This window comes from Pygoscelis adeliae, unplaced genomic scaffold, assembly GCF_000699105.1.
Source record: "Pygoscelis adeliae isolate BGI_AS28 unplaced genomic scaffold, ASM69910v1 Scaffold175, whole genome shotgun sequence".
NCBI lineage: Eukaryota > Metazoa > Chordata > Aves > Sphenisciformes > Spheniscidae > Pygoscelis > Pygoscelis adeliae.
In genome coordinates, this window is record NW_008824941.1 from 3,855,008 (window position 1) to 3,865,163 (window position 10,156).

Below are 10,156 nucleotides of genomic sequence, written 5' to 3' on the forward strand. Positions count from 1 at the left end.
CGTGATTGAAATGGAGCTAAGTAGTTTCCTTCAGGCATTTGGGTTTTTGGCGAAGGGCCAGCCCTCGTTCCCAGTAGCCTTCAGAGGCATTTAAACTCGGAGCTTCACTCTGGTCCCCATTACTAATTACCTAATGAGGAATTTAAATTAGCTGGGAATATGAAAGTTTAACAAGATCTTAATAAATGTTTTTTTACCTGTTTTCATGGAAAATCAATACACTATTGTGTTGTCCCTGTCGAAACCTTTTTTGTTTTTAACGTGCATTGCAAACCACCCACCTAATTATAGACAAATGCATAAATATTGTGTGCACCGGTGGGTTTGGTTTCGGGGCTGTTTGGTTTTCGGTTTTTTTCCCTATTTTTGCCCACGCTCCTAGCCTGGCCAGAACATGTGACCCAGTTTACTTGAGCGGTGCTGGGGGAGAAAGGAGGCTGCTCCCATGGCAGCTCCGGTCTTGGACAGATGGGAAGGGCCTGTGAGGGGAATGTGTGGCATTTGGGATCAGGTTTTGCTACCGGGTTTGGAAGAGATGATCTTGCTAAAATAAGTAGAGTTTGGTATGGAAACTTGGTGTGCCCATTTTCTGTGTAACGCTTCCATATGGATCACTTCCTATACTGGAAAGAATAATCCCAAAACATCAGCTTGTTGCCATAACAGTTCATAGCCTTTTTTTTGTTCTCTGAAAATGGCTAGAAAGTCAGCAGCGTGAATTGAAATTGAAAACCACAGCTTCACCCATTTAGGATGGTTTTGTTTTTTGTTTTGTTTCGTTTCATGGAGTAGAGGGGAATGCGGCTGGGGGGGAAGTTGTCCATGTACTGTTGCATGTATATTTGAACAGAGTACTTTCTTGGCAGATGGTCAGGGTTTTAAAAGGAAGTCTCCTTTGGCATTGCGTGAAAGAAAGAGATGACTCATACAGTTGCACTCTTGGCCAGTAGATAAAGTTCTTGTTCATTGTGGGACTCCTAGCAGGACTTCAGAGTAATTTCCCGTTTTGCATCCTATAGAATAGAACACGTCTATGCTGGAACTTTTTCCTCCCCTCTCCTCTGTTGTTGAAGTTCCCCGTGTTCCTCCAAACACGCACGGGAGCAGTTGGAGTTATGTGGCATGCATGCCAGTACGCTTGGAAATGACATTCTTTGAAAGTCGAGTGTGCTGCGTTCTCATGCACAGGAAATGGGAGGATGTCTGCTGCTCCATTGATGTCCCCAGAAGACGGACCCGCAGCTCCGCAGCCATGCTGAAATGTGGCTTTGTTTTCTGACACAGCGTTTGGGTTTTAACTGCGTGTCAGAGCACATTGTGTTCAGCTGGGTTCTTTCAGCCTCGTGTTTGTGTGAGAGAGATATAAAACAACTTGAAATTAGACAAGGCACAAGAGTGAAGTGTAATTATTTGTTGTTGTTCTTTATGGTCCTTTTCAACGTCAGCCTACTGAAAACACAGATTTTATGATGAGAGTGATGATAATTTGACTGACTCATTAGAATGCTATTTTGGAAACCAAAGCTGACTTGCACCTTCAGCTGTGCGTTTGAACTCCTGCCCAGGTCTCGAAAACTGATTTCTTTTCATCGTAACAGTCACCTAGTTACGGCTGGAGGAGCCTTTAATTTGTTTTGAACCTAGGAACCTCAAATCGAACGTATTACACTCCTGCATGCTTTTTGAAGTGTAAAATACAATTGGGTTTATTTTTAAGCAAGCTTGTAACTTTTCTCTTTTTTTCTTCCTTCTCTTTCACCTAGACATGTTTGGAGCTGGAACGGTATCTTCAAAGTGAACCCTGTTATGTTTCTGCCTCTGAAATCAAATTTGATAGCCAAGAGGATCTCTGGACCAAAATAATTCTGGCACGTGAGAAAAAGGAGGAATCTGAACTGAAGAGCACGTGTGTCCCAAAAGAGGACAATCTTACTAGTCAGAACTTAGAGACCAACAGTTTGAATTCTGACGTGAGCAGCGAATCTTCAGACAGCTCTGAGGAGCTCTCGCCCACGACAAAGTTTACCTCTGACCCTATAAGTGATGTTTTAGCCAGTTCAGGAAACTTGAGTTCATCTGTCACTTCCACTCCCCCTTCGTCTCCTGAGCTGAGCAAGGAGCCTTCTTCCCAGCTATGGAATTGTACGCCGGGTGAGTTGCATTCACCAGGGAAAATTCGTACCGGTACCGCTGGAAAGACTGCAGAAAAAGGTACACCCGCCAATGGTGACACCTCGCCAGATGGCAGAAGGCGTGTTCACAGGTGTCATTTTAACGGTTGCAGGAAAGTTTACACCAAAAGTTCACATCTGAAAGCACATCAGCGCACTCATACAGGTTAGTAACCGTATGCTTATTAAGAGTTGGCAAGTACCGTAGGAAATACCCCTGATGGTGGTGGTGTCACAGGCTTACACAACCACTGGGTGGGAGCCCAGGTTTGGAGAGATGATGTAATAGTAGTAGAGGCTTACCAGCATGGATGACATCACTTCCTCATTCTCTTCGTAAGCGAGCTCAACCTGAGACAGTTGGTGGTAGATTAGTCCACTGTCATAGCAAACAGGAGCCACTCGTCTAAATAGGCAATCGTTGGGAAGCTGCAGCGGCATGCGGTCTTCAGGAGCAAAGGTCTAGCCAAAATAGACGCTAGACCTTTGTTGACATTTATTGCTAAAGCGAAAGCGAGCTGAGACTTTCTTGCAAAAAATGGAACGTCATATCCAAAAGTCGGCCAGATCACTAAATACTGTCAGAGCTTGTTTTCATGGGTCGGTCTACATTGGGTCTATTCAATCAGACATCCCAAGGCCTTGATTATATAAAGCATAGCTATAGTTGTAAACCATTTAACAGTTTTGTGCGCCATCATTATCGGCAAAAATCTTGGAAAACCACAGTGTGTTGTAGTCCTTCTAATGTATCTGCCTAATTGGACTTACAAATGTATGATTTACTGTATAATTTCATCCCAACATACTGAGCAACAGCATTTTATTGTTATGGAACCTGAACTAAAAATAACAATCCTTGGTGTTATTGGGAAAGAAAGTGAGGAAGATAGACACTTCAGGGCTGTCATAAATATTTTATGGTTGAAGTAGCGTGCCGATTTGCTTGTTTGAGCATTATTATTTGACATCTCTTTATGACAGCAATTAGATATGTAGAGCTGCGCCTTGGCTCAATAGTCATTGCTTAACGTGAGGAATTGGCGTGGCGTTCTTGGTGTACCAATCCAAAGACCTACATGTTGTTGTTTTTTTTTTCCCCCCAAGATGTGGAAAGAGCATTCAAGGAAAAGGTCCTATTTTGACTCATGAGCTCAGCATTTTGTGGCTTTTTTGGGAAGTCTGAGCAAGCTTGGATGCTCCCATTGTCATGCAGAAGTCAGATAAAACAAGATTATTTTAAGAGGAAAGAACAACTTCCACTGAAACCGTGGTGGTTGAGCAGACATAAATAGCTGCCGGCCTCAGAAGTATTGCAGAACTGTTGTCCTGGTGCTGTCTGGCTGAGAACGTTCCTGTGAATGGAAGTGGTATTTCTTGAATGCTGAAATAGCAGTGTTCAAAGTGGTGTGCAGGCTTTTCCAAGAATATGTGGCTCAGCAGAAAGGAGGTTGCATGTTATGCAGATGAGTGAGTGACAGAAGACTTTGATGCAATACAGTAGCCTAATTGCATTTTGGAGCCTAGCTGTGCTGTCTTTAATCACCTTTATGAGGGGAATGATGCCTGTTTGGGAGTAAGCTTGCCATTACAGATGAACAGGAATGGTAGAAGGTTGGATTTCTTTGTTTCCTGTGAGCCTGTTTAATCGCTTTTTTTTTTTTTTAATAAGAATGAGATTATTTGATGTGCTGTTGCAGCAAAATAGTTAAGTAGGAATCATGTGGATGAATTTTGCAAGCCTTCTTTGCCGACGTGTTCTGAAGCATTCAGATAGGTTAAATAAAATTGGCTGTCTTTGGGGGGTGGAGGAGGTTTACATAGAAAATGAATGGGATAGCACCTATCCTTCTTTGAATGAAGTCATGACTAACGTGTAATCTGCTTTCTTTGTAGGGGAAAAGCCTTACAGATGTTCATGGGAAGGGTGTGAGTGGCGTTTCGCAAGAAGTGATGAATTAACCAGACACTTCAGAAAGCACACTGGTGCCAAGCCTTTTAAATGTAGTCACTGTGACAGGTATGTGACTGAAGTGCACCTTTTTAAATAGTTATTTTTAATGCTTGTTGAAAGTGAGTCTTGGCTGCTTTTCACTTGTGAAGGAATCATTTGGGAACACAACTGTGTCTGGTATTTTTAAGGGATTATTGTGTATTTAGACTGGGGAAAAAAAAACCTTCCGCTTTACTAATCTTTGGGATGTGGTTTGTAGCCTGATTTTGCAGATGAGCATTGAGAAGTCCCTAGTGTTACCACCCATCTGCAGAGCTCCTGGGTGCCCCCAGGCACCTCGAGTGCTCCTGTGTGTCCAGGGAATGCCAAATCCCTCCTCCAAAAGCCATGTTTTGGAGCAGCAGAGCAAGGGGGGGGGTGCCTCACCCACACGTATCACGTCGTGCGTGCCAGCAACCATGGGCTAATGCGCAACCTGACTCTTGTCTTGCAGGTGTTTTTCCAGGTCTGACCACCTGGCCCTTCACATGAAGAGACACCTCTGAATGGGTCAAGAGGTGAATCCTGCGGGCTAAGAGGCGTCAAGGTTGAAGAGCCTTGAGCAGAGGGATGCGTGTTCCAGCCAAAGCATGCCATTTTGCACCCTACCCAGTTGCCTCCAGGACCTCACTTCCTTGCAGGTCTTTTGAGGGCTAATAAGTCATGTAAGAAACGGCATAGCAACCGCGGTGCGTGATGTTTGGGGTTTCCTGGACTCATACACTGGTATCTAACCTTCTGAGTGGCTCCTAAGCCTTTGCCGTGAGCATGTGCACTGAGAATGTTAATGATTGGGCGACTGTATGCAATGAGGATCTCTTGATGACTGTATGCTGAGGCACATTTTTTTTCTTGTGGTTGTTTTATAACTGTAAGAGAAAAAAAATAGTCTGAATGTCTTGTATGTGAGGAATATCTCGTGAGATGGGACGACCACCAATCATTTCCAAGGGGTGGGGGGAGGGGTGTCTGCACCTTTTTAGAGGGAAAACGGAGAGGGGAAAGGGGGGAATAAAAAGAGTCAGGATGCCAGAATGGAGATGGGGGACCTCCCCGTTCCTGTGTGAGAGGAGCTTTAGGTGTCTGGTGCAGCTATTAAACGTGCAATGTGTCAAGTAGCTTGTTTTACTTGCTACAGAGCTCATTTGTAATCCATTGTATAAGCTGTGTATTTACAAATGTAACACAACTATAACTTTTCATTATAATACAAAGGTTATTGCATGGTTCCGGGGAACTATATGCTTTTCCATTCTTTAATCAGGACTGCAGTTTTGATTCCAGTTAAGAGCAGCTAAAATACAATTGGTCTAATGTTACATAATGTATGGAACAAGAATAATTTTTTCTGTTGGGTGGATAAAACCACTATTGGTTAGAAACTGATTTTTCTCATGCAGCTAATTTTTCTCTTATTTATGCCTTGAGGACTAACTTCTGGTTTTCTAGCTGTTAATGCACTGTTGACCTTAATAATGGTGCCTTATGCAAGTGACCTTCTCTTGCAGGGGGTCTTATACAGGGGTATGGGTGATGCATGCTTTATTAAGGCTCTCTTTTCACCTGGCATTGTACTGTATTAAATGTATAATATGAGGGAAAAAAAAGGTTACTTCCAGGGTCCTCCTTCATGAAGACAAATATAGAGAAAAGTCATTCATGTCAGTACAGTATTTGTTTAACTTAGACAATTTGACTGTGTTACAGTATAATGCATATGCCAATTGAATACCTGACCAGTTCTGCCACCTTGAGACTTTTTTTATATTGACCTTGCACAACAACTGTGTACATACACACCCCAACTGTACTTAATATGTCGAGTTTTCATACATATTAAAGATACAGAAGTATTAAAAGATGTATTTGCTTAAAAGGCACAAGTTTCACATCTATATATCTAGCTATCTGTTGGTCATACAGAAAGAAACTATATTACTTTTTTTTTAAAAGTGGGCAGAAAAATAATTGTGTATGTATATTTGTGTGTACAGTCTGTGTATGTGTGTATATATATAGATAATATATAAATATTTTTTTTAAAAGGAAAAAAAATTAGAACACATAGCTAGAAAATGCCACAGCCCATCAAAGTATTCCCTCTCCCCTCCCGCAATACGGTCATTAAGGAGACAAAGAAATGAAAGATACAGTTAATTAAAATCTAGCATTTTTAGAGGCTTTACCTTTAGCTTAATGGTATGCTAAAGGCTTTGTTGGCATTCAGTCCTTCTCAGACTGCTGACTGTGTTTTGTAGTTATTAGGTTGTCTGGAATAGCGTATCTGTGGCCATTTAAGAATGATATGAACAGAATATTGGCATGCTAAAAGAATATTAGCTGTGTGCAGATGAAGTACACTTGGGTTTTGGCCTTCCAGCTTACTGGAGGACCTGTGAGTGAGCTAGTCGTTGTGGTGGTTGAGCTCTAATTTTACATAGTTCAGCTGAAATAAAGACTGTTTTTTCCTAGAGTAGAAATAGTCTGTCCAAAAGCAGTATTTATTTTTTTTTTAAACCAGCTCACTACAGTTGATGCAATGAAACATGTGACCTGTTTCTTTTTCTATTTATTATTGGTCTTGCTTACTATGCGAATATTTTGGTATATCTTCCTGGAAATGTATGTAGATAAGTGGTTTTAAAAAAAAAAAGTATATGCAAGTGATCTGGTTCTAAGGAACACACAGGCTTAAATCATTCTCATTTCATTTTTTTGGTTTAAATTGCCTGAAAATGCACTTTTTTTTTCTTCCCCAAAACAAACAAAATTTCCCAGAAAATGGATTTCTATTTAGGGTTGGGTTTTGTTGTGTTTTTAACTCCTTGTTTGCATTGTCCTTGGCTTAGCCATAATTCTTATAAACAAGAAAGTAAACAAAAGCAAAAACAAACAAACAAAAAAACCAACCCCAAACAACAAAAATTAAACTTGCACTGGCTTGTCTCAATTGTGAAATACCATCAGACTTGTGTGGATGGGGTGGGGCTGTGTGCCATATGTCAAATGCCTGTAATTTTCTTAATAAGCAAGTACATTTTGTTCAGGTGATAACTGAGCCTCAATCAAGCTGAAAAATAAAAAAAAAAATAAAACATTTTTGCTTGAAATTTAAGAAGAAAAAGTTTCTATTAGTGAAATTTCTTTTTTTGTTTTTGAAGCACCCTGTTATCTAAAGAATCTCTTTGTAAGATTTTTGTAAAAATTTTGTTTTACAAGATTTTATTTGAAATTGTTTTTTGCAAGATTGTTATATTTCTGTATGAATGTATTTTTTATTGGAATAACATAAAAAGAAATTCTTATCAGCATCATGTGTCTGGTTTCATCTTTCTTCTCTCTGATGTCCTACATGCCAAACTATGTCAAATACTATGTCAGTGCTTTGCCTTGAGTCACCTGGTCGCAGGTACAAACACCTTTGGGTCAGGTCACTTTGTGGAAGACAAGCCCTGATGAGAAAATAATTTTGGCAGTAGAAACTAAAAGTTCTTCCATATCTGAAAAGCTGTCGTTGACTCATCTTTTGTCTTAGCAGAATAAATAGTTAATGCGATTGTTACTGCAAGACCACACCTTTATTCCAAATTGTTTGTTCTGGAGAGGTAAATACACATAGGACAAGTTCTGCATGTGGGAAAGGAGATTCAGTGGGCATTTAAAGTGAAGGAAAAAACCAGAAAGGTGAGGGCTGGGCTAGAGGCACCTGTCCTTAACTTTTACTGCAGAGTGTGGGCCTTTGAACTGCCCGGTCAATGGGGAAGCAAGCCCCAAACCTTGAAGTGCAGTTGTGGGAAGGAATGCAGGGAAGGAACCACGTGAGATCTGCCTGCCCCAGATGCACAGGTCTGAGTCTGCTGTAGGGCTGACCTGACCCACATGCTGGTGGTGACCTTCAACCAGCTAAACACAAGCCTCTCTGAACTGCATTTTTTCAGAGCAATGGCTCTTCAAAGCATGCCTGGCATGTACACTGGCTTGGGACACATGCAGAACTTGTTTAATGTTGCCTTGTGGCTTCTGCTTCACTCATGCTGGTGTTAAAAACCCCTTAAGCATCAAGTAAAACCATTGGCAGAAATCGCAAAGTTATATGCTGAGAAACTGACTTTCAACATGTGAATTCAGTTCACAGTAATTGAACGTTTCATAGTTTTAGATGAGAAATGGTCTAAAAATGATGCAGAAAAGAACTGAATCAATAAATACAGATTGAGGCAGAAGTCGTGTGGAGGAGAGACCCTTGTCACCTACCTCAGTTAGCCCTGCAGTGCACTAGTAAGTAGACAATACGCCTCCTTATAGGCAAGGAAGAAATGGCAACTTAAGCAAATTTGTGATTTGCAATGAGAGGGATATATTGAATTTTACCACTGGTACAATATCTCACACAATGAAACACAGATGTCTTCTGGGAAACATAGTTACAGTTGCAGTAGAAATAGAAAAGGCTACCGAGGTTTACAGATTGTGACATTTTGCCTCCTCATCTGTATACAACATAGAAATGGAAATATTTTTAAAGAACTGAGCTTGACCTTGAAGGTTCTCCACCCAAAATATTCAATGGGTGTGTAATACAGAAAAAGGATTGGCAAATTTTTGCCTGTTTATTGGGTGTGTGTCATCTAGGGCTATGTCTTACTGTACCTTCTAAAAAAAAAAGGCCTGATAACTCCATTATTAAGGATGTTATTGAGATCCCACCCCCTTTTTTTTCTCAGAGAGATTGTACTGAAAAAACAGCAGTGTTCAGGAAAAAAAAGGCTAGTGACAGAGCTATTGGGCAACAAGGAAACTACAAAGCACAAAGCAATAGCCGTTTCAGGGTTAGGCCATTTCAACATGCAAATCTACTGCAGGCTTGCTTAATTCCATATTTTGAAATGCAGAGTAGATGGGAAGGGATGTGAATTTGAGGGTGAAGAAGTCAGATGGCTTAGGTATGGACCCAGATTAGTAGCTTCAGCAAGTTCCAACAACTTCAACTGAGGTTACCAAGGTGAAAACGAGGACAGAGCCTGCAAGTCAACATGTTAGCTTCTTGCTACAAAGGTTAGATATGGCATGTTTGTGCACTTAGGCAGACATATGTGCATGCAAAGGTCAAGATGAAACAGTCAAAATCCCAAAACAGAACTTGTTTGGGTGTTGGTTTTTTTTTTCCTCTTGGGTGTGAAAAATGCTGGCATGCAAGTGGTCAGTGCAAGTAGGGCGTATCACAGTTTACCAACTTACTTGAACAACTGTGTATTATAAATACACCATAACTTTGAAGTTCACAATAGACAAGTGATTGCTATTTTTTTAAATTGGATGTTCATATTGTTTAGAAGTTACTGTCTCTCTCCCCTCTAAACCATATTTCGATTTGTCACAAACTGAATCTAGAATTGTTGTGCCTGTTAGAGCATGCTGAAGACAAGCTGTATTTTATTCTTTCCTCTTTAGGAGTTGTTCATGGTACCTCTGCCTTTGTGTTTGCCTTTTAGCTCTTCCATTCTTCTCAACTACTTGGGCATTCGCTCTTTATTTTCTTTAATTGCACTGAAAGCTCTGAGGAATAAAAACAACCTCTGTAAATCGCACAAATAGCAGCAGCAAAATTACAAACAAGGAGAAGGAAAAACACTATGGTGATTGTTTCAAAAAGTAGCTGAGTGTTATTTATGCAGCACCAAAGGAGTACGTGATCTTACACATTCACACAACAGGGAGAGACAACATTTAATAAGAGGAAGGCTCCATGGTCCATCCATTGGAGGTCTCCTTAGCCTTGTCTGGAGAGAGGAGTTAAGACAGACTGAAACAGTAAGGGGAGCTCTAACTGTATAAGAGCAGGTGGGGGACAGGTAAAGAAGGTTTCCCCTCTGCCTTTTAAAGCGTAAAAGGACCTGCATTTCCTCCCTGTTCCTCCATTTTTCAAAAATTCCTTGGAGACAAAATGGCTCAGATGATAGGAAACCTCTGCAATACTTCTTTCTCAAGCTTT

The 10,156-nt window shown here is 40.8% G+C and overlaps 1 protein-coding gene across 1 annotated transcript in view; it reads left to right on the forward strand.

Annotated features, from left to right (window-relative positions):
- KLF6 (Kruppel-like factor 6) overlaps positions 1–7,474 on the forward strand; it is a 9,147-nt gene extending 1,673 nt beyond the window's left edge. The window contains exons 2-4 of the mRNA XM_009325545.1: positions 1,764–2,337; positions 4,068–4,191; positions 4,619–7,474. Coding sequence (XP_009323820.1) covers positions 1,764–2,337; positions 4,068–4,191; positions 4,619–4,670 — 750 coding nt within the window. The 3' untranslated portion in view covers positions 4,671–7,474. The remainder of the gene's footprint in view (positions 1–1,763; positions 2,338–4,067; positions 4,192–4,618) is intronic.
- The last annotated feature ends 2,682 nt before the right edge of the window (positions 7,475–10,156 follow it).